The sequence below is a fragment of the Cricetulus griseus genome, chromosome 8, assembly GCF_003668045.3.
Source record: "Cricetulus griseus strain 17A/GY chromosome 8, alternate assembly CriGri-PICRH-1.0, whole genome shotgun sequence".
Taxonomy (NCBI): Eukaryota; Metazoa; Chordata; class Mammalia; order Rodentia; family Cricetidae; genus Cricetulus; species Cricetulus griseus.
This window is the reverse complement of record NC_048601.1, coordinates 22,147,752-22,162,418: the sequence shown is the minus strand read 5'-3', so window position 1 is coordinate 22,162,418 and position 14,667 is coordinate 22,147,752. Positions and strand designations below refer to the sequence as shown.

Below are 14,667 nucleotides of genomic sequence, written 5' to 3'. Positions count from 1 at the left end.
TACAAGAGCTAGTTCCAGGACAGCCTCCAAAGCCACAGAGAAACCCTGTCTTGAAAAAAAAAAAAACACACACACACACACAAAAAAAAAAAAAGAAAGAAAGAGAGAGAAAGAAAGGAAGGAAGGAACAAAGGAAGGAAGGAAGGAACAAAGAAAGAAAGAAAGAAAGAGAGAAAAAAAAAGTTTTGGAGATATGTAGCCCTGGATGGATGTCAGAGACTTCCCAGCTTCTGTCTTCTAAGTGCTGGAATTAAGCACCATGACCTGCGATAATAGATAAAAAATAGATAGATAAATAAATTAAGCAGGCAAGACATAAGTGAGGCAGGGGCAAGAAAAGGAAAAAATGGATGGGCTGGCAGCTGATACCTGTAACACTAGCACGTAGGAAACTGAGCAATGGGACTGTCCTGAGTTCAAGGACAGCCTGGGGCTGCATAGCGAATTTTCAGAGCCACAAATTGAAATAGAAAAGAAAAAAAAGAAAGATGAACAATATCGCGATAAAATAATTTGTGTTTTTAAAGAATTAATTGACAATGTTATTCCACAAGGGACACCCAATGTCTATTAATTAACTTCACTCCAAAATAACTTCAGAATTCACAAACTAGACATTCATAGAATTAAAAGAATTTGATAAAATAATATTTTGACAGCTGGATATGGTGGCACACTTTTAATCCCAGCACTCAGGAGGCAGAGGCAGAAGGATCTCTGTGAGTTTGAGACCAACCTGATAGTGAGTTCCAGGAAAGCCAGGGCTATATAGAGAAACTCTATCTTGAAAAACAAAGAAACAAAAATAATATTTTGAAGTCAATACTTTCTTCCCAGTAATGCATGGGCAGTTACTACAGATAACAGGCATTTGGAGGATCTCAGCTGGTTGTCACAGTGCTCAGCAGGCCAAGGAGGGAGTGGTGAGAGGTCCTGGGCTGCACAGGAAGCCAGCCATGCCTCATATACACCAACACATACTCACTCCACACACACACCCCACCACACATCCACCCCACCCCCTCACACACACCCCACCTCCTCACACACACACACCCCACCCCTCACACACACACACCACCCGCTCACACACATACCCATTTTAGTTTTAATATTTTCAGACACATCTTCACATAGCTCATGCTGGCCTCTGTTGGGGGATATTTGATTTCACTGTGAACCCCGTGTTTGCATTTGTGTAATTAAATAAAACTAACACTGGGTCAGGAGGCATCCCTAGAACTTAACCCAGGCTGGCCTTGAACTCACAGAGCTCTGCCTCCCTCTTCAACTGGAGTGCTGCTTCCCAAGTGCTGGGATTAAAGGCCTGAACTCCTGGTTAAAAATAGTTTTTTCCCCCCTCTGTTAATGTTTTATTCCTTTTTTCCTCTTTTGAGGCTTCTATTTGACTAAGAGAACGTCTCTTAGTTCATCAAGTATATGTATCTACATACATCTAACCCACCTTTGCCACAGATTCCCACCTGGAAACACACGTGATTGAGGACTGTGGTGGTGTTCACCCTGTTATAGCCATAAAGTTATAGCTGGGGAACAGTGGGGAGATTGTTGAGCCCAATGCATCAGCGAAACCAGTAGGGGGAGTTGTAATGCTCCAATGACTTAAGCGGCTCTGCCCAAGGGGTAATTTAGGAGGGGAGGGAGCATGTGTGAGGCTCTGGGCACCAGACCCAATGCTGCAATAGGGACTTAAAGATGTTTTCACATTTGAAAGTGTTCCTGGAAGGCAAGGACAGCAGCTGACGCCTGTAGTCTTGGCTACTGCGTTGAGGGTTGAGTCAGAAGCTCTTTGAGTTCAGAAATAAAGGACCAGTCAAGGCAATATAATGAACCCCATAAGTTTTTTGAAGTATATTGGCATTTAGTGATGATATTTTATTGTTATTTGTTTTGAGACAAGGTCTTACTATGGAGCCCAGGCTGGCCTGAAATTCATAGAGATTCTCCCGCCTCTACCTCTCAAGTGCTGGGATTAAAGGCATCCCCCCAGCAATAGCATGATATTTTAATATAAGCGTATGCATGTGGGTTAAGAGAAAGAAATTCACTGAGAGCTTGAGTGTGGGCTTACAAAGAATCTGGGCACTCGGGAGGCAGAGGCAGGAGGATCTCTGTGAGTTCACGGCCTGCCTAGACTACATAGTGGGTTCCAGGAAAACCAAGGCTATGTAGAGAAACTCTGTCTCAAAACAAAAAACAGAGAGAGAGAAAGTCTCTGAGATGCACCCACATCCCTTAGAAGTAAAACAGTTAGAATATTGTTATATATACAGCAACATTCTGAGCAAGGCAAATGTTACGTTAGGAATTGTCAGGTGCTGACTGAAGATGGCTCGACAGTTAAAGGGTGCTTGCTGCTTTTGCATTCCCTGCTGATGTTTTCTCTCTGTAAAATCCCTGGCTGTCCTGAAACTCACTGTATAGACCAGCCTGACCTCGAAGTCACAGAGTCCACCTGCCTCTGCCTCCTGAGTGCTGGGATCAGAAGCGTGTGCAGAGGGAAGCAGAAGCAGTCTGAGGCCAGCTTAATCTACACTGTGAATGCCAGGACAGTCAAAGGCTAAGAAAATAACTAGGAGAAAAGTGGAAATTTGGCAGCTGAGTGGGGCAGAAATAAGGGGGGGAGAGGGGGTTGCTGTGGTTGTAGGGTTATTATGATGGCATATGTATGGGGGAGTAGGAAAGGGTTGCATGCCACTGCCTATCTGGAGATCAGAGGGCAACTGTGTGGATCTGAGAGCCTGAATCAGACTTGGGTTGTATCAAGCTCCTCAGCCCACCTCAGCCCACCGACACATCCTGTAGGCCCAGTCTTTGGAGTTTGTTGTTCTTTCTGGAGCAGGGTCTCAGTGAGCAGCCCCGGTTAGTCTGAAACTCACCGTAAAGAGCAAGTAGGCCTTGAACTCACTGACCACCCTCCATCTGCTTCTGCCTCCCTAGCCCAGGGGCTACAGATGCTGCTACTGTGTCTGCACAAAGATTAAGATTTGTTGTTGTTGTTCTCAGTTTAAAACAATAACAAAAGCCATAAAATATTATAGAAAACTAAGATACAACTGCTCTTTTACTCTGGTGCTACCCCCTACTCCCCACCACACCGCAAGCACGCACGCACGCACGCGTGCGTTTTTAGTGATAGACACAGAGACGATTAGGAAAACAGAAGCAGCTAGTGAGCTGCAAAGGCAGACACTCAAAGCCCTGATGCTGTCTTTACGAACATTCTTTTTTTGTGGGCAGTTTTCTTTTTAGATTTATTTTACTTAGCAAGTGTGTGTGTGTGTGTGTGTGTGTGTGTGTGTGTGTGTGTGTGTGTGTGTGCTCGTGTCCCCGAGCACCTAAGCAAGCCAGAGGCAGGGCATCCCCTGGAGCTGGAGTACTAGCAGTTGGGAAGCCACCTGCCCTGGTGCTGGGAACTGAACTCACTCCTCTGCAAGAGCAGCCCCTAAACAATCTAATTTTAGTTTTAATTCACTGTGTATAAAAAGTCACCTTAAGGGGGCTGGAGAGATGGCTCAGAGGTTAAGAGCACTGACTGTTCTTCCAGAGGTCCTGAGTTCAATTCCCAGCAACCACATGGTAGCTCACAACCACCTTGAATGAGATCTGGTGCCCCCTGCTGGTGTGCAGGCAAAAGACTGTATACATAATAAATAAATAAAATCCTTAAAAAAAAAAAAAAGTCACCTTAAGCTGGCCATTGGTGGAGCATGCCTTTAATCCCAGCACTTGGGAGGCAGAGGCAGTCTCTGTGAGTTCGAGGCTAGCCTGGTCTCCAGAGCAAGTGCCAGGATAGGCTCCAAAGCTACACAGAGAAACCCTGTCTCAAAAAACCAAAAAAAAAAACAACAAAAAAATCACCTTGAAAGCTTGAAAAGGGGGCTGGAGAGATGGCTCAGAGGTTAAGAGCACCAACTGCTCTTCCAGAGGTCTGAGTTCAATTCCCAGCAACCACATGGTGGCTCCCAACCATCCGTTATGAGATCTGGTGCCCTCTTCTGGTGTGCAGATATACATGGAAGCAGAATGTTGTGTACATAATAAATAAATAAAATCTTAAAAAAAAAAAAGCTTGAAAGGGGGGCTGGAGAGATGGCTCAAAGGTTAAGAGCACCAACTGCTCTTCCAGAGGTCCTGAGTTCAATTCCCAGCAATCACATGGTGGCTCACAACCGTCTGTAATGAGATCTGGTTCCCTCTTCTGGCCTGAAGCCATATATGGAGGCAGAATGTTGTCTACATAATAAATAAATAAATCTTTAAAAAAAAAAAAAAAGCTTGAAGAGGTCACCTCAAAATTAGGAAGCTGTGAATTTAACTTAAGGATTTTCCTTCCACCCCCACCCCTTATTTTTTCTTTTTGACCATAGGCTCACTGAGAGTACACACTAACATGCTATGAAAGTGAAAACTAATCCTCGGTCCAGCCTGTCTTCCCCCAGCCTTCTTTCCTTAGAAACTCCTTCGGAGGTGCATGCCTTTAGTCCCAGCCTGGTCTACAGATAGAGTTGCAGGACAGCCTGCAAAGCTCCAGAAACCCTGTCTGGGGGGCGGGGGGGGGAGGCGGAGGGGGGGCGAAGAAAAGAAAGGAAGCAAAAGAAGGGAAGAAAGAAATGTTTGTTTTCTCCATATCTCCTCCGAAAGTAAAGAGGGTGCAACCTCCAGTTTATGTCAGGGTAAAACTTAAATCCACCCTGATTTTGCAGCTTTGTCATCTCCTCTGAACCCGAGGGAGCAAGCATGCTGGATTGAATTCGCCTGAGTCTTTGGAACCGGACAGTAGGAGTGCAAGCTCAGAAGCACAGGCCTTGCTTGCTCAGTGACTCTCAAGAGCTGGCTTCTTAGGGTAAAGGAAAAAAAGATTAATTCTGCTGTGAATAAACCCTGAATCTTCAGAAAACTCAGGGATAAGGGGAGAAAACAGGTCCTGGTGGTGAACTACAAAGAGAAGGCAGACAGCTGCCAGACAGAGGAGGGAGACGGGCCCAAGCAGGAGAAAAAGAGAATTTGTTAAATAAAGAAGTCAGCTGGGGGTCCCGTGACAGCTTGGAACTCAGGAATCAGTTGACTGAGGCATTTGAATAGGTCCCTTGGTGAGAAGCTAAAGCAAAAAGGCCAGGAAAGCTGCAGCTGGGGAGGCCCCTGAAACCATTCCCACTCCTGGGTGGTAGGTGTGATCTCTTCACCCTGAAAAAGGTAGAAGCAAAGATAATCAAGATTCTCACACCAAGGACTGAGAGTGTAGATAAGGGGTGGAGCCTTGGATTTGATCCCCACAACCACACAGACACAAATGCTAGAATCCCATTAAATCAACTAACCGTAAAGACTTGAAGTGAGGTGGCCCCTGTTGGATGGATGGCAAGGGCCCATCTCTGAGACACCAGTCATCTCCATTGAGGCCAACGGTCACAAGAACTAAAAACAAGGATAGAAGATGAAGGCTGAGAATCTTAGCTGTAATTAATCTGGGCTTTGCAGAAGGATATGCCCTAGCCTTTATGAATGTGCCCTCTGTGGCACAGTGAGGGACAATATTTCTTCTTCTTTTTAAAATTTATTTATTTCTGTATATGAGTGCTCAGATCCCACTATGGATGGTTGTGAGCCACCAAGTAGTTGCTGGGAATTGAACTCAAGATCTCTAGGAAGAGCACCCAGTGTTCTTAACCACTGAGCCAACTCTCCAGGCCCCTATATTTCTGATTGCCCAGACAGGCCTCTCCTTAGCTGAGTAACAGCTATGGAACCTACTTGCAGTGCTCTGGGGTGGCCTGGGCACCCTGGTGAGTGGTCATGAGAAGCGGATGTTATGACTGACAGGCAAGGCTATTTACTTGTGGTGTCTCTTGCTTCTTCCATATTTTTTCTGTGCCATGTTTTAGCTAAATCTGTTAAGACTGACCAAGGACTAGGCCGTCTATAATTAGTCCCACTAAATTCCTTCTTCGCTCACAGCAAAATTGAATGTTTACACGAAACTACACCAGCTGAACTTACCTTTTCAATAGATTTAAATCTTTCTTGGTTATTCTCCCCCAAACTCACCCTTACAAACTCACTTCTGAAAGCACACATTCCTTCAGTCTCTTTACCTGTAATAACACTTGACATCCCACAAGCAGGTAGGGGGTGAAGCCCATGGAAGAGCCTTGGCTAGAATCAGGAAGCCCCGGATTTAATCCCCAGTTTACACAAAACAAGGGATGTGGAGACTCTGTGGTTCCTGTGGCTCTCCCTGAAGCACTGGGTATGCTGTCAGGGGCTCCCTTGTCAATTCCTATTTGAAGGGAATAAAAAACACTCCCCTGACTCAGAGAACTGGAGTTCCATTCCCAGCAGCCCGGTCAGTTGACTCGCAACCACCTGTAACTTCATCTTCAGAGGATCTACTGCCTCTGGCCACCTCAGGGCACATAACCATACCCAAACCTGTGGTTAAAAAAAGAACATTTTTTTGTTTTGAAACATTCATTTCTTTTTTGTTTTGGTTTTCAAGACAGGATTTCTCTGTGTAGCCTTGGCTGTCCTGGAACTCACTCTGTGGCCCAGGCTGGCCTTGAACTCACAGAGATCTGCCTGTCTCTGCCTCCGGAGTGCTGGGATAAAGGTGTGTGCCACCACTGCCTGGAAAAAACATCCATTTCTCATTCATTGCTCCCCAGTTCCTGACTGTGGACGGAACATGACCTGCTGGCCTCCTGCTCCGGTTACCATGCCATTCCAAAAATTGTGGTACAATCCCCCAACTGTAACACCTTCCCCACAAATTCCTGGGGCCAAGAAAGTATTCTTGTAGAGGACCCAGGTTCTGTTCCCAGTATCTACAGCCATTCCAGACTCTAGATCCAGGGGATCCTACATCCTCAGCTCATCTCACAGGCACCAGGCATGCAAGGGATGTATACACATACTACCTGCAGACAAAACTTTCATCCACATAAAAAAAAAAAAATTCATTTTGCTTGATACCTTTTAGGAAAGGGACAGGCCTACCTGTATCTGACAGTCTTCATAAGAATAAAGGTAAAACAAACGCTGTTTTCAAGACTTAGAATCTCTTGTTCTTTGGGCTACAGAGATGGCTCAGTGGTTAAGAGCACTTGGCTGTTCTTCCAGAGGTCTTGAGTTCAATTCCCAGCAACCTACATGGTGACTCACAACAACCATCTGTAATGGGATCTGATGCCTTTTTCTGGTGTGCATGAAGACAGAGCACTCATATCCATAAAATATGTAAATAAATATTTTAAAAAATCTCCTATCCCCAATGTCACTTAGTTATATCAGAGCCCAGCTAAAAGCAGACAAGCAGCCATCAATAATGTAAGAAAAACCAGCACGGTTCTGTAGGAGATACCTAAATTTGGAGAAGCCTAACGGTGCATGCCTGTAGTTCTAGGCACACACTTGAAGGACTCTAGGCCAGCGTACCAATGACAATCTTATATCCATGTCTATTGCCATACTACTTCCAAAAACCAAGATACAGAAAAAGCCCGAGTTCATTCACAAATGGATAAGAAAATGTGGTATACACAAAATGCATATTTTTCTATGCATATGCATATTTAACCTGCATGTATGTCTGTATATATGTCAGTAGACTGCAGAAGCCAGATGTTCTGGAACTGAAGTTATTGGCGACTGGCTGTGATGCCATGTGAGTGTGAGGATTGAATCTGGGCCCTGTCAGGGAAGCCAGTGCTGTCAACCTCCCAACCATTTCTCCAGCCTCCACTGGAGTTTTGTTAAGCTACAAATAATGCATTTTTAAGGTATCAAGAAAGCAATTACTTCCGGGCATGGTGGCACAAGCTATTAATCCTAGCCTTGAGCAGGGGCAGGCTCAGGCGCAGGCGCAGGGAGATCTTTCTGGATATGAGGCCAGCCTGGTTTACATGGTGAGTTCCAGGACAGCCAGGGCTGCATACTGAGACCCTGTTTCAAAACAAACAAAAAATGCCATCACAGTTGTTTCTAGAGAAACAGACATAATTAGAACCAAGTGGAATAAGCCATACTTACCTCAGACTCTCGAGCATAATTTAGTGTGAGCAGTCTGTGTGCACACAATGTAAGAGACATGAACGGAAGCCGAAGAGGGATGCTTGGGGAAGGGAAGCAGCAGGGCAGGGAGGGGGGGACTGTGAGGGTAAGTGTACCGGTAGTGCACAGACAAAATCCATTGTTTTAGCACACACACACACACACAAACAATTAAAAGGCTATCCCAGCATGGCACTTTCTGCCAGGGTAAGATTTCTGTTTTTTTCGTTTTTCTTTTTTTTTTTTGGTTTTTCGAGACAGTGTTTTTCTGTGGCTTTGGAGGCTGTCCTGGAATTAGCTCTTGTAGACCAGGCTGGTCTCGAACTCACAGAGATCCACCTGCGTCTTCCTACCTAGTGCTGGGACTAAAGGCATGCGCCACCATCGTCCAGCTCAGGGTAGGATTTCTAAGAGGAGCAGTCAGCCACAAGTTTAATAATCAGTACTGGGCAAAATTCCACTGGCTAACCTTCTGTCTTCCCTAGCTGTTGGTTTGGCTAGCTTATATCTATTTAGTGTTTGTGGTGTATAGTGTGCACAGGTGAGAGCAGAGAACAGTTCACAAGAGTTGGTTCTTCCTCTTATAGAGTGTGGGTTCAGGGGATGGAATGAGGATTGTCAGACTTGGCAACAGGGTTTCCATATTGGGCCATCTCACCAGTGCTGTGGCTTTTTGTGACAGGGTCTGTCTCACTATATAGCCTTGATTGGCATCACTGTATCCACTCGTGGGCACCAAGTCACATGCTAGGTTTCTTGCTTGTTTTAAAGAAAAACCCTAGCAGCTCTAGTTGGCCTTAAACTTTTGGTTCTCCCAATCAGCCTCAAGTGTTGGCAACACAGTAGATTTAAGGCCAGCCTGAGTTACATGATACCCTGCCTCAAATACCAACAAAAGTATGTTGACACTAGGTGAAAGCAAGACAGATGAGACCACTAAGGGTAAAGTTGGTGTTTTATTTTAGTCAAACAGGTATTGGCTTATTATAGTAGTCAAATAGAAACATCTTTCTACAGATATTAACACAGCAGTACTCATGGTGAAACCAAAGGCACTTAACAGGTAAAGTCTCCTAATTGCCAAAAATGGATGTCCTCCTTCAATCAAAGCTTTGGTTTTATTTTGTTACTATTTATTACTATTTGCCTATAGTCTAGGCTAGTCTTGACTTACAGTGCTCTGGGCTAGCCTCAAACTCATGATCCTTTTCCCTCGTCCTCTAGAGTGACCACCACATATGAACCAAATCTTTATACTTTTCACACTTTTAGATTCTGCATCCTAAAGATACCCAAACGAGAAATAAAAGTGTAGAAATAAAAATAAAATAAAATAAAAAGATACCCAAACATACTGAATCCATAGCTATTGACAGCCTATTTGTGTAACAGGGCAAGTTATTATTAAAATCTCCTTCCTCAGATCTAGGGAAAGCTGTAGCCACGCCTTCTTAGGGGCTGGCTACAGGTGTGCCTGACCACGTTTGTGAGGGTGTGGTCAGAGTGATGTATTTGCGATTTCTCTTTGCTTCTTGCTGTACAGACCTCTACCAAGCCAGCTGGCTGGGTCGCTCTGTAAGTAAGGCTTTTCCCTATTAAATACCCTTATATTTCTACCTGACTCCGTATTGGTAATTTCCCACAATACTCAGACTTCAGTTAAACCCCTCAAATCCGAGACCCAAGTTTTTAAGGAAAAGGCAAGCCAGGATAAGTGTGTGCGTGTGTGTTGGGGGGGTATAATTCAGTGCCTTCAAAGTCCTTGGATTAACCTCCAGCACAAATCCAGCTGGATTTGTGTAAGTTCCAGGCCAGCCTGGACTACAAAGCTACATAGAGAAACCCTGTCTTGAAAAGGTCCTAGATTTCCTCTCTGGCACCAAAAGAATAAAAATATAAAACTCTTTGAATGAAGCCAGTGTGGTGGCAGAGAGATCCCAAAGTTTGAGGCCAGCCTCATCTACATAGGACAGCCAAGGGTACACAGAGAAACCCTGTCTTGGAAAACCAAATATCTTTGAAAGAAGGAAGAAATCCAGCCGCTGGCCTGACTTTATTCCCCTGGTGTATTAACAGAGTAGTTGAGGAATAATTCCAAGCCTTGAGGGGTGCTAAAATATGTATGGCCTTCCCCAGCGGCTTCCAAACTGGCCTCCACATCACTGGCAAGGAGGTTTTGCTGGCACTGCATGTAAGGCTGCAGAGAATCCTCCCCCAAAAAGGGAGTGTTCCAAGCCTGACTGTTGCAGGCTTGAGAACACCAGGATTGGTTGGTCCAGGCCTGGTTGCTCCAAGTTGGATTGGTCCAGGCCTGGTTGCTCCAAGCTGGGTTAGTCCAGGTCTCGTTGCTCCAAGCCTGCTTGCTCCATGTTGTGTTGGTCCAGGTCTGGTTGCTCCAAGTGTTAGTCCAAGTCTGGCTGCCCCACATCGGAAGACTTTCAGATGTGTTCAGAAAGCCCTGTAGATAGCCAGAATGGAAGCTGGAATACTCCACAAACGCAGAGTCCTTCTGAAAGAGTTGGTTAACTCAATGAGTGAAAACAGAAATCTAAAGCCATAAGCTGAAGAAATGGGAAAAATATCACCATGGAGGCACACGCCTCTCTAATCCCAGCACTCCTAACACGGCAGGAGGATCCTGACTGAGTACATGAGACACTGTCTCAAAATAAATAGATAAGATCGGGGGCTGGAGAGATGGCTCAGAGGTTAAGAGCGCTGGCAGCGGGACTGATGGACACAGTGGCTTCAGAGCCACTGTACTCATCCAGGGAACTCAGGCACACATAAAGTAAGATGGGGGCAAAAAAGTAAAGCTTGTAAAGTGAGCCTTTACCTGAGTCACATTGCTGTTTGTCTTTGTCCACTGGTTTTTCTGCCATCGCTTACATTTCATTCTTTGGTTTTGGAACCAGGTCTTAACCTGCAGAGAGTGACAGGAATTTTTAAAAATTAAGACACGTAGACAAGAGCCCTGGCTGCTCTTCCAGAGGATGCAGGTTCAATTCCCAGCACCCACATGGCAGCGCACACCTGTCTGTAACTCCAGTCCCAAGGACCTGATGCCCTCTTCTGGCTTCCTAGGAGCACTGCACGCATGTGCGCATGCATGCATGCATGCATACACACACATGCATACATACACACACACACACACAAAGGATACCCAGACATGCATGCAAGCAAAACATCCATATGCATAAAGTAGGCATGCAGATGAGCCCTGCTTCACACATTTTTAAAAAATGTTGTTTATTATTATAAGCATAGAAGGGGACACGTGGAGATCTGAGGACAGATTTCAAGTTGTTTGCCTTTTTTGAGGGGGGACTGAGGAGGAAATAGTACTAGATCCCAGGGCCTTACATATGCTATACAAGGCATCTACATAAACCCCACTTTTTTCTGTGTTAGATCTGCCTGCCTCTGCATCCTTGAGTGCTGGGATTAAGGGCATGGTGTGTGTGTGTGTGTGTGTGTGTGTGTGTGTGTGTGTGTGTGTTTTCTTTATTTTTTCAGAGACAGGTAGCTCCGTAGACCAGGCTGGCCTCAAACTCAAGAGATCAGCCTGCCTCTGCCTCCCAAGTCCTGGGATTAAAGGTGTGCGCCACCACCTTGGCCAAGAAACTGGGTCTCTCTCAAACATGCATCTCTCCAGATTGTGTCACCCATACTCAGAGGCTAGCTTGGTCTTCTCTACATTGTCCTAATTGTAGTGTGTGATGCTGAAGAGAGCTCCTCGTTTCTTTAAATCAACATTAAATGTAGCCCCAGGAGGCCTTGAACTCTGTATAGATGGATTGAACTCCTTATTCTCCCATCTGTTTCCCAAATGCTGAGATATGCCATCATGCCTGGTTCAAAATAAAATAAAATGTTGGGTGTGGTGAGAACAGCTTTAGTCTGAGCACCAGGCAGGCTGAGGCAAAGGCAGGCAGATATCTGTGAGTATACAGCCAGTTTGATCTATACATTAAGTTCCGGACCAGTTGGGGCTACATAGTGAGACTGTGACTTGGGAGTCAGGGTGTGTGTGTGTGTGTGTGTGTGTGTGTGTGTGTGTGTGTATGTATGAAGTAGAAAATAAAGTGAAAAAAAAATAAAAAAGATAAAGTGATAGGACTAAAGTGGACAAAGTCTAAGTCACATGAACTAAGCATAGTTGTGTGATGTTTAACATGAGAAAGAATAGACCTCAGAGAGGCGTCTAGATGTTAACTCCATTCATTGGCAAACCAGCCCCATTTTGCTATGTATTACAGCAGCAAAGAAAACCCTACCTGCTTATAGCTAAGGTTCAGAATGGCAGAGAGTTCTTGCATCTGCTGGAGGCTGAGGTACTTTTGCCTCTGAAATCTGTCCCTCAGTGCACACAGCTGGGTGTCAGAGAACACAGTTCGGATTTTCTGCCTCTTCACATGGGCCTTGTCCTCTCCCTTCTTCTCAGTGCCCTCTGCAGACTCAGGCCCAGGGAGCTTTACTTTGGAACTGGTAGAAGAATCAGGGCTGTCCTGAAGAGATAGGTCCACAGAGGAAGGGCAAGGAGAGGCTGTTGGGAATAAGCAGATAATTTGTTAATAAAACATTGTCAACCAAGCTGGGCATTGGTGGCAAAGGCAGGCGGATCTCTGTGAGTTCGAGACCAGCCTGGTCTACAAGAGCTACTTCTAGGACAGCCTCCAAAGCCAAAGAAACCCTGTCTTGAAAGACAAAAAAAAAAAAAAAAAAAAAAAACCACTGACTGCTCTTCCAGGGGAAGAGGGTTCAATTCCCAGCACCCACATGGTGGCGCACACCTGTCTGTAACTCCAGATGCAGAGGATCTGACACCCTCATGCAGACACACACCCAGGCAAAACACCAATGCACATAAAATGAATAAACCTTTAAATAGATAGCAGAAGCGCTTAGCACAGACAGCCTAGCACCTATCACTGCACTCCCTACTTCTACCTCCTGGTTTTATAACCCCAGGCATCAGGTTTTGGGGCCTTTTATCTCCCCTAGTTTTTTGCTTGGTACTGGGAGTCAAACTCTGTTGGGATATTTCATGCTCTACCACTGAGTCAGCCCTGGCCCAGTCATGCAACAGCAAACATATATGAATGAAAATGTCATAAAGAAGTCCATTATAGTGTTATCTAAGGAACCTTCCAGGATTAAATGAATCACCTGCCATTAACAATGCATAGCCCCGCAACATTAAAAAATATATATATATACCTCTACACACACACACACACACACACACACACACACAAACACACACACACACACACACATATATATATACATACTTCGGTCTGTTCTGCTGGTACAAAAGTAGTCAGAGACATTTACCGCTCATTCCCAAGCCAGCACTTGGCCACATCAAAAATCACAAAATCTAAAACCAAAGCTTGGAAAAGAGGTGACACTGCACTGAGATAAACAGCAAACACAGTGTGCTGCTGCTGTGGCATGCATTACACACACACACACACACACACACACACACACACACACACACACACAAGTTAGCAGCAGCAGTGAGCTGAGTCTGTGCAGTCAAATGAATTTCAGGCCTTGGCCCCTGCAGCTAGTCTAGAAACTATCCTATGTAAACTAAGGGAACACTGCCTTGGGGTTTAGGAGGCACGCTCACCAGTGGAAGGCTGATCAGTGACGACCACATTCCTAAAGGTTGAGAGAAAAGCCAATCGCTTCTTTCGGGAGAAAGAAGCCATTTGGGTAAAACTGCAGACTAACAGTAGAACCTCACTGAAAATTGGGGACTCGACACCCCGAATTGGGGAGTTAGGTCTCCCAGCGGCTGAGAACACCACCCAGGACACCTGGATGCCCAGCTTACTGTCACCTCGTTTACTGTAACAAATGTGTCTCCAAAGAGCCTGAAACATTAGGTTCTCAAATTCACATCACAACAGCCTCTAATTGCCCGATTCTGTGTCCCCGGACTCTACTACAGCGGGAGGCTAGAAGGTAACAGAGGCGTCACCAGTAAAACCTCAAAAGAGGGTTATCTGGAAGGCTGGTAATAACACCTGCTTATGGACTATAATTCATAAACAGGCGATAGCCCCTCATCCCGTTTCTTCCTTCTCTTACCCTAATTAATGCGGTTCTTCAGGGATTGAATTTCTTACCTGTCTCTTCTCGGAGCAGCTCAGTGGCAGACACTTGTAAGCAAGAATAATTTTCCTCAGGACCATGAACTTCAGGCAGTGGTGATGAGTCACCAAAATTTGGTGCTTCTGCTTCACCATAACAAGGAAGACTATGGGGACCAGGGAGATCCACACTCATGTCAGTCATAAGTCAGTCGAGGCAAAATAAAAAAGGATCAGGGAATTTAAAAAAAAAAAAAAAAAGGTTTTAACAACAAGAACAACAAAAAGGCTAAGACTCAAAAAAAAAAAAAAAAAAAAAAAAAAAAACCTCAGTGTCTGGGGGAAAGATCTTAGAAATAAAAAATGAATACGCCCAGATGCAAATAATCAAGAGGACAGAATGGAGCCTCAGTCTTCTCAGTAACAGAGAGACCAGCTCAGCCCCAGGCCTTGTTCAAGGCGCTAAATCTAGTTTCCTAGCTTGCTC

At 45.1% G+C, this 14,667-nt stretch overlaps 1 protein-coding gene across 2 annotated transcripts; it reads right to left on the bottom strand.

The window, feature by feature from the left end:
- Positions 1-10,123: 10,123 nt before the first annotated feature.
- Positions 10,124-14,376, bottom strand: Nanog (Nanog homeobox). Of its 2 annotated transcripts, none has more exons than XM_027428781.1 (4): positions 14,217-14,376; positions 12,351-12,619; positions 10,907-10,993; positions 10,124-10,579 (listed from the first exon to the last, which is right to left on the bottom strand). In XM_027428781.1, exons 1-4 carry the CDS (start codon positions 14,374-14,376, stop codon positions 10,124-10,126), a joined length of 972 nt encoding a protein of 323 aa, XP_027284582.1. The 2 variants fall into 2 exon arrangements, with proteins under 2 accessions (XP_027284582.1, XP_027284583.1); XM_027428782.1 differs by having other exon boundaries at positions 10,124-10,576.
- Positions 14,377-14,667: the final 291 nt, after the last annotated feature.

What these genes read in the sequence shown, in the direction of transcription:
- Nanog (XM_027428781.1), bottom strand. Translation starts at nt 14,376, where the DNA reads ATGAGTGTGGATCTCCCTGGTCCCCATAGTCTTCCTTGTTATGGTGAA. An exon ending in TGAACCTTAGCTATAAGCAG is followed by an intron (nt 10,994 to 12,350) that starts GTAGGGTTTTCT and finishes CACTCTCTGCAG; the next exon opens with GTTAAGACCTGGTTCCAAAA. An exon ending in CAAACAGCAATGTGACTCAG is followed by an intron (nt 10,580 to 10,906) that starts GTAAAGGCTCAC and finishes CAACTCTTTCAG; the next exon opens with AAGGACTCTGCGTTTGTGGA.